The following is a 13,866-nucleotide window of genomic DNA, read 5'->3' on the forward strand; positions in this document are numbered from 1 at the left end:
TGTAGCGACTGACCTTTTTTTTTTGCATTTACGAGGACTGACCAGTAGGTGGCAGTGTTTGGACTGAAACGCAAGCTCCAACTGTAGTGGCTGATTGGCAACTTTGACATTCTGACTCACACATACAGAAGAAAACGGCTTTTTGAACAGTTTTCCACTGTAGTCACTGATGTACAACATTGAGATTAAGACTCCACATCTATAGAAGGGAGTTATTTTAACAATGGTCACTGTCATGACTGATACATAAATTGGACATCCAGATTCAACACAGGAAACAGCATTTCTGTAGTGAATAATGTGCAACTTAGACATGAAGAATCCTCACATGTAGAAGAAAAGCGCTTTTGAATAGCTTTCCAAAGGGACTTGCGCATATAGAGGAATAGTTGTTGACTGTAGTGACTGATGTGAAACATTGACATCAGGACACGTACATACATAGAAAAACTGCTTTTCAACACCTTTCTACTGTAGTCACTGATGTGCAATATTGAGATAAACACCCACACCTATTACAAAAAAAAAAAAAAAAAACTTTCAACAGCAGTTCGTAGTAGTGACTTATTTGCATGTTAGACCACAAGACTCGTGCCAGCTGGTTCCAGGCGTCTGGTCCGCTTCCCCTTTGGTCCAAAGGGCTTCGCTTGCTTTCAACAGCTCCACAACACTCTGCTGCCCCCCGGTGGAGGTTGCCAACCCAGCATGCCAAAGAGAACGCTCGTCTTCATCTGCGTTTTTAATTGAGGCGACGAAGGGTTCTGTCTCCGGGGACGGTGTCGTAAACCCAAAGCGTCGGAATCCACAGCTCTGTGACCTCCACGTCAGCGCTTTGCCGATCAATGCAAGCCCGGCGAGATCATTAGGGATCCTTTAAGGAGCCGGACACCCACTCCAGTTTTCTCCACTGGACCTCCTATTAACCTCCCGCTCATTTAGCCGTAACGATCCAACAGGCGCTCGTTAAAAGTAGCTCCCAAACAAGAAAAAAGCCAGTTAGGATTGAAAATGCTGGCGCCGGTAAATGTTCCCTCCACACCTCATTGAAGGCCTTCTCCGTTATATTTTCCGAGCCTGAATAAATCCCATCACCTGAGTCCGTCGACACTGCTGCTTATTCGTTAAGCGCGCCGCTGAATTACGAGCTCCCAAGGGCGCCCTTATGCTTTTGTTCTCAGGGACAGTCAACTTGCGGCGATGACGCCTTTAAAAAAGAAATCCTTTGGTGTGTGAAGCCGTGCTTTGCATTCAGCCACAGAAGAGGCCTTGCAGTGTCCTCCAATGAACCCCAAAAAGAACGTTTCTCACCTCGGATGCCCATGAAGTCAAACAAGGGCGGAATTCATCAAGTGAGACCTCTGTTCAACACGCATCGAAGGAGTTCTTGGATAATGTTTTAGACACTAAAAAGAGAGTTCACGTTCAAAGCAACAAGGCTCCGTCGTCACCTCTCATGAGTGAGGTCAGTGCCTTGCCCAAGGGGACGTACAGTAGTCAGGAAGTTGTCCTTTTTAGACAACAAAATAAGATTTCATTTGCACTCCATCAAGCTGCGGGTTGCCACGGCGCCCGCGTCCCACCAAACCCCGCTGACGCACGCGTCGTCAGTCCCGCCGGAGCCTTGAATGAGAACAGCCAGCGAGTGAGGGATAACATCTTAATTATTTGGCCAAGAAAAATAATGATTTATGCTAACCACGTGGTCTTGAGAGTAGCTTACTCGGGAACTACATATAGGGTTCCCCAGGGTGCAAACAAGACAAGGTTCCGCCAAAAGTTCCTAGTTCCAGGGTAAAGACAAGCTCTTCAAATAATCATCGAGAAAATTGACATCAAGACTCCATCTTGTTTTTGAATTGTTATGATTGGCTCGTCTGCCGTCGTCAAAGTGGCACTAATCAGCTGTTGGCAGCCATGCGAGTGGCGGGAGGGTGGTAGTGGTTATACACAGGGGGGGTGTACAGAGGATGCGGGAGAGGGGGTGGTGGTCTCTCCCCGTAGCGGCGCCCCGGGTCGAAAGCAGGTTTGAAGTTTAATGACGCCAGCTGCCAACTCCGCCAGGCTGCGAGTGCTAACGAGCTGGCACCGGCAGCGGATTGGGCCGCGGCAGACACACCTGGAGATGTAGCACTCTTTTTTTTCAGAGAGGGCGGGGCTGAGTGGGGTACTGTTTGGGGGGTTTGCAGGAGACCTCGCCACCAAGAGGCCCGTGTCTTCTCTTTGAAGAGCGCCGAATTTCCATATTTCATTACACGCCGCTGACTGACAAGGCCCGACCAGATGTTCTATTTTCAGCTATTTAAATTCTGACCTGCTTTCCAGTGGTGGGGGTAGAAAAAAACATTTGTTTTCTTTTTTCCCCATCCCTCCTTTTTTATTTACATCTTATCCTGTTCAGGGTGGCAGAAATCTTAAACCTATCCCAGCTGACATCAGGCTCAAGGCAGACTACACCCTGGACCGGTCGCCAGTCAATCAAAGGGCACAGACAGGCCACCAAAATGGCTTGTTGACTTTTTGGGTGGGTTTACTCATGATAGACATGCCCAACCAAATTTCATGTTAGTAACTGAAACTAAGAACTTTGTATTTATGGTGAGTGATCAAATGTTGCAATCATGCTCCACCCACACCAGTTGTCAAGATCTCGCAATTTAACGTCGCCCATCTTTCCAGTTTTTGTGGTTCAAATTTGGTAGCAATTGACAATATATCGAGGATAAGTGAGAAAATTGATTATCCAACGAACTAAGGTGTAAATGTAATTGATAAACACAATATTAGATCAGATCCTACTCAGGGTTTTGTTCCACTGGCCCAGGAAAAAAATCATCAAAACAGACACTATGACAAGGAGGAGTTGGATATGTTACTTTTTTGTTCTTCACCTGCCTCTTCTCCCAGTGAAGATGTAGCCTCTGCTACATAAAACACACAACACCGACCATCTGCGCTTTTGCCTGAGGACACTATTCGTGCGGCACTGATTGTTTCCGGGATCAAACCCACGGCCTCGACACACCTCGTCCCTACACGCTACATAAAACACCAACTCGTCGCTCGACTTCAGCGGCCCTGAGACGTCGGTGATTCATCCCGGCACTGTTTCTCCCTAAACAGTTGCTAAACGGCGGCATTCTAACGCCATCCCTCATGAGGAAAATACAATGCCAGCCTTGACCTTTCGTTGCGTGTCGTGCAAAATGGTACTTTGTCATCCCGTGCGACAAAGCACAAGGATCAATAAGAGTTTGTCGGGATAAAAGCTCCTTGACAAACTCCCCCAGTTCACTTGTGTGTGTGTGTTTGAATTTGTTTGTCTCCCCTGTAAGGCACTCCTATCAACAACGACATCATTATCATCATCATCATCATCATCATCATCATACTGAGATGGATGAAAATGGATGGATTAATATGAAGAATATCTCTTTAGACTAGTGTGGGCACATACATGTTATTGCAAAAATTGTTATGCCTTTAGTTCCCCTTTAAATGTATAATGATTAACAGTATACCTACAAATTATGCTTTTAATATTTTATTGTATGGACTTAATAGTGGCTAATAAAACCAATGACTATAAATTGTATAGCGCTCCCCATAGGTTGAATGCAGTACAGCTCAAAGTGCACCTTTCCTTCTTTCAAGGCCAATTCTATTCGTGGCATCCTTCTGCTGACCGGTGTGGGGAAGCATTAGGTGAGTCGATTGGTTACCATGGCAACTCATCCAATTTCTTTCAAGAGTCTTGGTGATTAAAAAAAAAAAAAGGACAAGCAACTTAAGAGGCACTTTATTTACTCGGTAAAAAAAAATACAAATTTTTTTCCTGGCATTCAATTGTAGGACATCTTTTTAAAAAAAAATGTTTTTTATTTTACAAGACATGCGCCAGAAACATGCAGCACTCTAGCATATCAGGGCTTTATTAAAGCTCCCAGTATGTACGCAAATATAAATGTAAAAAACATGTATTATAAAGAGCCACTTTGGGACAAAATGACTTCTTGCCTATTAGGCATGGCTTCTTGAGCCTTTTTTGTGGGTCTACATACGATAGACAAGTCCACCAACTTTCATGTTCGGGGCTTCGGGGCCTTATTTAACTCAATACAAGACCCAAACATTTAGAAATGAAACAAGAGCAAGCTGTAGTAAGTTGACAATATTTAAAGGAGTGTTTACTTCTTTAGGATCATTGGAGTGATGTTCCACAAACTGACTGGACACAGAGCAGATAGTAGTGTAAACAACCATAATTATCATTATTCTCTTCTGAAAGTAAATTTTAATCATCAAGGTGTTAGAAATTGTGTTTCAATTTTACTTGTAAATATCTGCTTTGTCTCTGGATAATGGCTAAGAAAAAAAAACTGTTTTGTTATTTGTGGTATTAGTTATCACACTTTCCATATTTGCCCCCTTCCATGCTACTTTTAGGATATGGCACTGGACACTAAAATGCAAACGGCAGAATACAAATTGTCCCATTAGGTCTTTTGGACACCCCCAGTCTAGAGTATAGGACAACACCAAATTTGGTAGCCATCAGACGAATTTGAAAAAATAAAAAATAAAAGTCTTTAGGAGGAATTCCCTTTTAAATGATCCCAGGAAATGGCCAAACAAAAAAAGGCAGATTTCCTGTACATTTCGAAGCATGGCTTCTTGACCTTTTTTATGGTCGTCCACTCATGGTGGACAAGCCTTTTTGTGAGTCCTTATCATTAAAAAGCACTTACTGTATCTTTGAGAAAGAAGGCTTCCACAATGCACACAGGCTGTTCCCAAAAGCTCGTGAAGAAGGTGGTAGCGGATTTAGCGTGCTTCTGTTCAAACACAAAAGGTCTTCTTGACATTTTGCACGGCTGCGTTGGTTGCTCAAGCTTGTCGCCTTTCTCGCACCCTGCAACGCCTCAGACAGGGCGACATGTTGACATTTACAAACTTATCAGACTGAAGAACACTACAGCACTAGTATTTTTTCCTACGCTTAATTGTTACTACTAAAAAAAAAAAAAAAACAAGACAAAACCAAACCTAAATAAAACATATACAAGTCATTGCTTGCTTACATAATTTTCCTAGAGGGCGCTCCCTGGGGATTTATGAACCCATTGGACTGATAAGCTTCTGGCTGGCAGCCAAATGAAGTGAACAGGATGAAGGTGAAATAAGGTGAAAAGATGATGAAACCCAGCAAAGAAAAGGCAAACATGACTGAACATGCTCCAATAAAAAGAAACAGATTCTTTTCTCTTGTCAGGAGGAGAAAAGACTCCTTTCACTTTATTGACACACCCGCCGAAACTGAAGAAAAGCGGTGTTTCAAATAAAAGGGTATGTGATGAGGAAGCTTAAATATGAATCATTGTGCGGGTTTTAGCCTCTGGCACCCTGACGCATCCAACAATGTGCTTGTGCGTTTGGTCCAGCAGATGAGACGCTTTAGAAGTCGGGCCCTTGCTTCTTCAGTTTGCTGTAGTCCATGTTGACTGCGAAGAACTGGAGAGCACAATGGAGAAGAAAGGTGGCTCAAAAGCTCTCAACCTGCTCCCTCCCGCCAATGTGTTAAAATGGCAAATGGAGGTTGGCTACAATTCGACTCTGGTCCTGTTAGTGGCAGTAATGCGCACCAAGAAGCAGTTCAATTAGGAAGTAGAAAATTCTTGGATCTTTATCAAAATATTTGCTGTCATCATTGGCCAGAGTCACGCTGTTCCACATGATCTTATTTATTTTGATAATAAAAACGTTTGTTGTGTTATCGTTTTCATCAAAGACAGAACCCCAGTAATTCAATTCAAAACCAACCTGACATTAAGTTGCAAATTCACACTGATTTTGAGTTATAAAATTAGAAAAAAAAATAAAAATAAAAATAAATAATAATAAATAAAAATAAAATCCTACAGTCCATCATAAATCACTATTTCACTGAACCTTACATTTTAATACAGCTAGGTGATATCAATATTTGTCAAATCTTTTTTTAAACCAACCTTGTATTGATCAGTCGGGGACATCTTGTTCCAGGGCTCGGGGTTGTTCTTCCGATCCCAGCTGCAAAAATCAAATTTAAAAATATTTTATAAATTTAAGTCCAGTACAGTTAACACATGACAAAAAATATTTTAAGCATGATGGATCTTACAAAGTGGAACAGAATCTGATTACCGCCCCCATTGGAGACAATGTAACAAGAAATAACCCGTTCCCCAGTCAAAACTGATCATTTTATTTGGATTGCATATTTACCAGGTTCTTCGCAGTAAAAACAGTTATTGAACAAAATAAAACTATTGACCAGTTTATACTAACAGGAAAGTGTTTGTGGAGCGATACTGACACCTAGTGGCGTTTTTGAGGCATTGCTGGAATTTACAAGTCGTCACACTCTTAAAATAACGGCCTACGTCATTTTTTCAGAAACACGAACAACTGAACCACATTCTGATTATCTTATACGTATTAATTCTTTTCAGTTCAGGTGTAGAATTGTTTAACTAAGGTGCACACTAATTTAGCAGAGATGGCCAGCATCTTTGGGAGACATTTAAGACACAAAAATATTTTTGGGCAAAATATGACTTAGACCATTATTTTAAATGGCTGACAAAGTATAAGCCCCTAGCTGGCTCAACATTTGATTACCCCATGAGTCGCTGGTTTATGTTCAGGATAATTTTACCCTTGAAAGGCTCTAGATGTGGTAGATGTGGTACTAGACATCAGTGGGTTTTATATTCCGTCTAATTTAGTGAGCATATTTACCAGACATCTGGGTTCCTCAGTCCCAGGCGAGCCAGGTACATCAAGGACATGACTGTGCCGCCACCGATGAAAAAGAAGAGTGGAATCAGCTGCAAGGAGTAGACAGCATCATGAGGAAAAAAATAACCATTTTGTGTTTAACAACTGATAAATTAGTAGAAAATCAACCCAAACATTTTTCAAGAATATGTTCCCAGCAGGCCCACTAAGTTGAAACAAGGTATTCTGATTAATATTGCGCTTGTGCAATATGAGTTAACAGCAAAATGCACTCGTTTTTAGCCATTTCCGGGGGCGGCCATTTTGTCTTCTGTCTCCTCAAAATGACATCACAACTGCTCACAATGACCAATCATGGCTGGCCTGTTTTCTGAATCTGAGCCGTGATTGGTCGTTGTGAGCATTTGTGATGTCATTTTCAGTAGACAGAAGACAAGAGATGGCTAAAAACGAGTGGATTAAGACTTATTCCACAAATGCAACGTTAATCATAATGCCGTGTTTCAACTAGTGGGATTGCATAGAACATATTCTTGGAAAAAAATATGTTTGCATTGACTTCCCTTTGAAGCAGGAAAAAATACATATATAAAATACTAAAGCTTCTATACATAAACATTTTAAAAATATATTAAAATGTGTTTAAAAAATTAAGTATTGCGCCATTTAAAAATCATATATTCATAGTTTATTGATTTGTTACCTTCAAATAATAACACATACATGCATTTAATCTTTACCGTAAGAAAACATGCTTTTAACGTCTGATTATGTTGTTTGAGGGTTACTATCGTTTAATGTTCCAAAATTACTTCGTTTAGAGTAATATTTGTCAAATGGCTAAGCAGCTGCTGTTTACGACTTGGCACCTAGTTGGCCGTCTTATCAGTCTGTACGCCGTCTGACCTGATTTGACTCAAATGCATCCACAGACACGTTTAAACATTTCAAATGTGTCGTGATACATTTTACGGAATAGCAGTGGAACAAAAGTGTGTTAATTTACGTTTGACGAAAACTTCACCGAAGAAGTTCAAGCGTGTCAAAGCTAGCGTTGCTAAGCTAACCACGAAAATCCACAGAATTTTGAAGCAAACATTGCGACATGGCTGTTTTTGTCGGATAAAACTACATAACTCACAGCCGGGTGGCTCCTCAGTTGCTTGCGGACTGTAGCCAACATCGTGACAGGTAGTAGTGTGTGCTTTCCTCCCAATTTGTACACAAATAAAAGGATTAATGGAAGTCTGGTCAAAAACTGCTCTATTTAATCCGTCAGTTCGAGCCTTAGAACCGCAGAATGCACTGAAATAGGAGGTCGAGGTGATTGCCTGATAAAAAGTGTCAAAACAGCTATTTTAATAATTATTATTCGACGATATTTTGTATTCTCCCAAAGTAATAGGGAGAAAAATGTATATATCTTGAAAGGGTCAATTTGTGTGGTTTCATACTTAATTGATAGGTTAATATTTAGGGCTGGCAAAACTACAACGGCCGTAAAGTTGCTACTGTTGCTGTTTTGTTTCCTTAAATCTGTCTTTTCTGGTATTTTTAAAGTAAATACGTCACGACTACACATGAATGCCAATAAATTTATCTAAGTGACGCTTTAATAGCGACGTCGTCTCTTAAAACATCAGTATCTTCATGATGATTGAAACGCTTGTTCGGCGCAACCAGCGGAGTACCAGCTGTACCTGTATAGTGGCAGCAGGAGTCGCTGTTTAGCTCGGTAACAATTGACCAGAAATTAACCCCAAAAGATCCCCAAAATATATGAATATGCCACATTATCAGACGTTTTCAGTTTCTCAATGAAAGAAATATGGATTTAACGGTTAATTGTCACATAGTCCACACAAAGCTTGGTTGGGAATGTGTTCAGTTTTCCTTGTCAACACAATTTAAATGAAGTAAAGCTAAAGTTACAAAGAAAGGTGACAATTTCCCTTTAATGAAAGTTATTGATAATTTGCAAAAAAATAAAAATGACACCAAAACACTTATATTTCATGAATGTTACTTGGCTAATTTTTGGCCAAGAACATGTGATACTGAAACATTTGCAAGCAACAATGCAATGTCACTTTTTGGTAAATTCATGACTTTAAATGCTGGAATTGTTTGTCCTTGATGAATGTGTTAAAACTGAAGAGTTTGTATTAATTAAAAATGAGGTCAAAGAGGTTGCAGCCTGTACGAGTAGTAAGGTTCCGGCTTGTGGATTGTGTTCGGGTGTCTTAATGTGTCGTCTTCTTGGGTCCTTTGCCAAATTTAGCGTCCAATCCAAGGCCTGAAAGGTCAAAAGACATGTGAAGAAGTAGCTGAGTGTTTAGTTGTTCAAGTATGGTCACAAAACAAAATTAAGCTTGTAAGTCACGGTACCACTGTGCATCCAACTAAATTGCCAGTCTCGCTCACCAAGGAACACCAGGATGGTGCCAAACCACTGCATGTCGCTCATTTGGTTCCCGAAGAGAAGAACAGAGCCCAGGATAGTGAAGAACTTCCTGGTGGTGGTGACGATGGAGCAGGTCAGGGGTCCAAAGTAAACAACCGTCATGAAGATGAAGGTCTGGCGTCAAACAGGAAACCATGTCATTTATTTTGAATACGCCCTGCTTGCTTTTAATCAACTTTTAATGTAGGCTCACCTGTCCCAATGCGCTGGTCAACCCAAAGAGGAGGATGTTGTACAAGATGCTTGGGTAACGTTCAGTAAAGCTCAGGAACTCCCACACCTCACCGGTCCACATCACAGCTGCACACAACATACAGATACAGTATTTTTCCTTTATTCTCTTAACCGGCCCCAGTTCGAGACCACATAAGAGGCAAAAGAGGATAAAATACTCCTTTCAGACAAGTTTGGATTAAAAAAAACTGCAAATCTTCATACATTATCAAGAAGAACCTCAAATATAGTTTGAAGATGCAGAGCAACTGACGCATCTATGGCGCCACCAAGTGGTGTGTAGAAAGATGACATACAATAGGATCAGAGAGATGTTGAAGGACAGTTGGAAAAAAGCAGAAGTTATGATTAAAGGCTGTCCCTGAAGACAACACCTGACTTAATCAGAAAAGTGGATTTTAATTTCACTATTTGAAATGTGACTGACCTAGCCCCAGGAGCACAGTGGACCACACGTTGATGTTGAGCATCATGTGGTTGGCGCTGGTTTGGAAGCGGGACCTCATGTGGTCCTGGGCCACGCCTGTCAAGCCATCCAGCGTCAGAGACACCAGCTGTAAAATAGGATAATAACAATAAATGTTTAACACTCTGTGTTTATTCGATTTGACTACATTTTCACCGTGTTTGTCAACATAGAGGCATGGTCTGTAAATTAAATTTTAAGATTTTAAAAAAATATTTTTGCAGCATTTACTGCATAAACTGATCAAGTATCATCAGTTTTCTCATTAGTATAAAATATCCATTCATTTGTAACTCTTTAAATTGCATTTTGGTTTCACAAAATCCTGATTGGAAAAAACACAAAAATGTAATTGTTAAATACTCTGAGTCCAACTGTTTTTTAGTATGAATACAGTCTTTGGATAGTCAGTAGAGGGAGCGTCCACAAAGGCAATTGTAATTCGTCTCCATGGTCAGCAGAAGTCTTAACATCAAAACTGCATAATCCATTCGCTCCAGTGCAGTGCAGTAAACCGTTAAACAGCTTTCCTAAACTTAAAATAATACATGGGTTACAATTGGCCAAAAGCGGTCAGGATTGATAGTCCAATTTGATGTGAACAGTATATAAACAAAATCAGACAAAAATTCACTGTGAAGTTTTATTACATTTTCACTAGCACAGCTAATGTCATTTAAAAAAAAGAGAGCGAGGTTGACAAAAATGGACAGTATAGAGCCCAAATGGTTAAACTGAGTTAGTTAGTTGTTTTTTTTTTACTTTATAGGTGCAAATACTCACCAAGAGGATCTCCCCGAAGCCGAAGACATGGTCGTCCGCCAGCGATGAGCTCTTATTGGGCTTGTAGAGAAAGAGCGCCACGCCACTCACGATCAGAAGCACACACAAGTACTTGGCCATCGGGTAGCGCTTCTTCAGGATGGTCACCCCCAAGATCATCACTGCAGTGATAAACATGAACTCGATGGAATTACTTTTTGAGCAGGAACTACTGAAGGCAGACATGGCATGATAACAGAACAGATGCACGTGTGCATAACTACAAACACGGTACGTACACTCACACACACTTAGGTGAGACACAGTAAGTACCCGGTATGTTTACTTTGTGTGCAACATGCCGGCACCACTGTTTAAAAGCCCTAAATATTCATTATAAAATGATGTCAGAACTGCAATTCAGAAAATACTCTGATTTATCTCCTGGTCAATTGTTGCTAGGCAGAATTCATAGCGCGCAATCATGACTTTCTCATAAGCCAATGATAAATGATATATATTAAACCAGACATGCACATGTTTTTAATTTACAAAGCAGAATTCGTTGGGATTAATCTGGCCAATCAAAAAAAATGACATGCCCATTTTCTAACCAGTTGCTTGGCAGAATTCATAGAGCAAAACCATGATTGCTCTGTATACTGATGAAAAAATAAATAAATACAGGCAAGTCATGTGTCACATTTCTAACTTGTTGCTTGGCAGATGTATAGAGATAAGTATATGACTAATTTCTTACTCTGAAGTCATGGGGAAAAAGTTAGCTCACCTGGGATTGGCTTGCAAGATTTTCCCAGCACCTAAAAACACGGTATTGTTTTAGGAACTATGAACACACGATTAACCATATTTCCTGGACATCAGGGGGACGTCTGACTGACCTGTGTGGGGTAGTTGACATACTGTAGGGCAGAGTTACTGGACACCATGGCTCCCACATAGGAGAGGGAACACAGGCCATATAACCAGCTTCTGGTGAAGTCTGGTTTGGGACCCTCGAAAAACTGAATCACTGGGAAGAGAAAAAAAAGAATAAACACAAGAGAGGACCTGAAGTAAGAGCACTCACATTCAAAGCTAGTGGAAGTTGGTCGAAGTTGGTAGACGGAAACGCTCACGGAAGCCCATTTAAAATGATAGGCAAACCGGCCTATAGGCGATTACTGTTTGGGGACAAAGGCGGATAGATGGATGACGGCTGCAGACGGAAGGCGATAAACGGACCGGGAAATTTTAGTAAAATGCCCAGCTCTGCTTGGCAGAATTCATACGGTGTCACTCATGATTGCTCCATCTTCCAATGAGAAAAAAAATCAATTTTACTTGTTACTATTAACACCGGTTACACTTACAATATTTAAGAATGTTAAACTTTGACTTAGAACATTACCTGTACATGTTAATAATAGATTTGTGATGGTGACAGTTTGGTTTTTTTCTATTTCCTGTATTTCCTGTTTGGTGAATGACCTTGAAATTCGAACTAGTTTTGCCAACTTAGCAACTTTCTCGCTATATTTATCGAGTTTTCACTGGCGACTCTTTTTCAAAAAAAGCGCCTAGCGACAAATCTAGCGACTTTTTGTGGTATTATTGGAGACTATGCTGTGAAAGCACGTATCGTTCTTATTGTTCTCGACATGCAGCAGGTGTTTCCGTCGGCCTCTCCCCCGCCTCACAGCACTCACAGTGGCCCAGTCCTCTCGCAGCAGCAGCCCCTCCCAGCTGCATTCAGAGCAGCAGATGTTCACCCCTCCGTGTCCAGACTGCAAATGAATCGCACATGCGAACCCGCCGCTTTTTCTCCGCCTTGGTTTAAGATACTCACCTTGTCCAGAGAGTTCAGTGTGTGTTTGCATTTCTCTGTGACACAAGCTAAACCTATAACTTAAGCTCTCTACCTTAACATGGCTGAGTCTAAACTGTAGAGTCAAAAGTACAATTACGCAAATTGGTGATGGCATCATTTAGCGACTTCTAGCGACTTTTAGGACAGCCAATAGCTACTTTCCTTACGGAGGAGTTGGCAAAAATGATTCGAACCAGCCTGTCTCACCGAACTGTGTTGAACCTTGGAGGTCCAAATACTTACATATCCTGGCAAAAAGAGCGTTGATGATGCACTGGATGAACACCAACGTCCTGGCAAATCGAAACTTCTCTTTTTGGTCGCCATGGCCATAATCACCTCTTGTTCTGAAATGAAAATTTTAATACAGCAGTTAGATATATTTCATCTGGTAGTGAAGCTGTGATATGTTCGAGTTCAACCAACTTATTGATGGATAAACACCTTGTGCGTGGGGTCGCCTTCAGTAGTAACCAGATATGATCCCTGCACTCTCCCCACGCCACTTGAGCAACAGCATGCCATTAGTGTCGTGTCCCAATTCCATCTAATACTGTAAAAATCACCACCTTATCTATCATACAGACCACAAATGGAGGTATTACCTCCATTTACTTATAATGAACTGTTAACTATTGTATTTTGGAAGTAAACAGCTAAACATTGTTAGACACATACGTAGTTGGATACAAAACTAGATTTAGGAGAATATGTGTCAGTTTTAAAGAATTTATCAGGGACCAAATCCATTTTATTTACATGCATTACTAATACCGTGAGCGGAAATGAACATGAATGGCAGCGAGAACGTCAACTATCATGAAGTAATCCCCGCAGCTGTCGTGTAAACAACACCAACCAAGTCTTGGTTACTTACATGGTTTCTTGTAGAATTCCATAATAGAAATAACACACGAAGACGCCCAGGAAGCAGACGATAAAGCGCAGCCGCATGTTGTCCCACAGCGAAGGGCCCCTGGATGCTCCTTTGCCCGAAGCCATGTCGTCCGCCACCAGTCCGGGTATGGAAACCGACACCACCGCGCTCCCGGCGCCCGTGACACCGACGTCCCGCTCCACTCTTGCCGCGGTCCTGAGCCGGAGTGGATGCTCAGGTTGTTATGTTTTCACTTATGCACGGCAAGTGTCATTATTGTTTCCGTGTTTTGCATTTGCGCTGTCTGAATACGGTATCTCTAATCCGCTGCAGAAGAATGTTGTGATAGGTAAGAATAGGTTTCATTAAATCGCGTCTGGAAAATGACTGTTGTGAAAGGACCTATAAAATGGTGT

The 13,866-nt window shown here is 41.3% G+C and overlaps 3 protein-coding genes across 3 annotated transcripts in view; all 3 read right to left on the reverse strand.

Annotated features, from left to right (window-relative positions):
- The window catches only part of LOC147134504 (uncharacterized), a 229,640-nt gene extending 224,556 nt beyond the window's left edge, over positions 1-5,084 (reverse strand). Inside the window, exon 1 of the mRNA XM_086054778.1 lies at positions 4,746-5,084. The gene's annotated coding sequence lies outside the window, so the exon portion shown is untranslated. The remainder of the gene's footprint in view (positions 1-4,745) is intronic.
- A 149-nt stretch (positions 5,085-5,233) lies between these two features.
- Positions 5,234-8,090, reverse strand: coxfa4a (cytochrome c oxidase associated subunit FA4 a). The gene is made up of 4 exons (XM_086054780.1): positions 7,919-8,090; positions 6,778-6,866; positions 6,006-6,066; positions 5,234-5,508 (listed from the first exon to the last, which is right to left on the reverse strand). Exons 1-4 carry the CDS (start codon positions 7,958-7,960, stop codon positions 5,452-5,454), a joined length of 249 nt encoding a protein of 82 aa, XP_085910906.1. The 5' UTR covers positions 7,961-8,090; the 3' UTR covers positions 5,234-5,451.
- Positions 8,091-8,705: 615 nt separating this feature from the next.
- Positions 8,706-13,865, reverse strand: slc35b1 (solute carrier family 35 member B1). The gene is made up of 9 exons (XM_086054775.1): positions 13,451-13,865; positions 12,817-12,920; positions 11,606-11,736; positions 11,494-11,524; positions 10,725-10,885; positions 9,903-10,029; positions 9,435-9,541; positions 9,202-9,355; positions 8,706-9,073 (listed from the first exon to the last, which is right to left on the reverse strand). Exons 1-9 carry the CDS (start codon positions 13,573-13,575, stop codon positions 9,021-9,023), a joined length of 993 nt encoding a protein of 330 aa, XP_085910901.1. The 5' UTR covers positions 13,576-13,865; the 3' UTR covers positions 8,706-9,020.
- Between the last annotated feature and the right edge of the window lies 1 nt (position 13,866).

Source organism: Filicampus tigris, chromosome 16 (assembly GCF_054856515.1).
Source record: "Filicampus tigris isolate MCC_2025a chromosome 16, RoL_Ftig_1.0, whole genome shotgun sequence".
NCBI lineage: Eukaryota > Metazoa > Chordata > Actinopteri > Syngnathiformes > Syngnathidae > Filicampus > Filicampus tigris.

Bases quoted from the DNA above. Each gene is read 5' to 3' on its own strand.
- slc35b1 (XM_086054775.1), bottom strand. From the start codon at position 13,575: ATGGCTTCGGGCAAAGGAGCATCCAGGGGCCCTTCGCTGTGGGACAAC. The intron at 10,030-10,724 runs GTGAGTATTTGC...CCTATTTTACAG, and splicing joins GCTTCGGGGAGATCCTCTTG to CTGGTGTCTCTGACGCTGGA. The intron at 9,542-9,902 runs GTCAGTCACATT...TGTTGTGTGCAG, and splicing joins CACTGTGCTCCTGGGGCTAG to CTGTGATGTGGACCGGTGAG.
- coxfa4a (XM_086054780.1), bottom strand. From the start codon at position 7,960: ATGTTGGCTACAGTCCGCAAGCAACTGAGGAGCCACCCGGCT. The intron at 6,867-7,918 runs GTGAGTTATGTA...TACTCCTTGCAG, and splicing joins AACTGAGGAGCCACCCGGCT to CTGATTCCACTCTTCTTTTT. The intron at 5,509-6,005 runs GTTGGTTTAAAA...TGTGCTCTCCAG, and splicing joins CCCCGACTGATCAATACAAG to TTCTTCGCAGTCAACATGGA.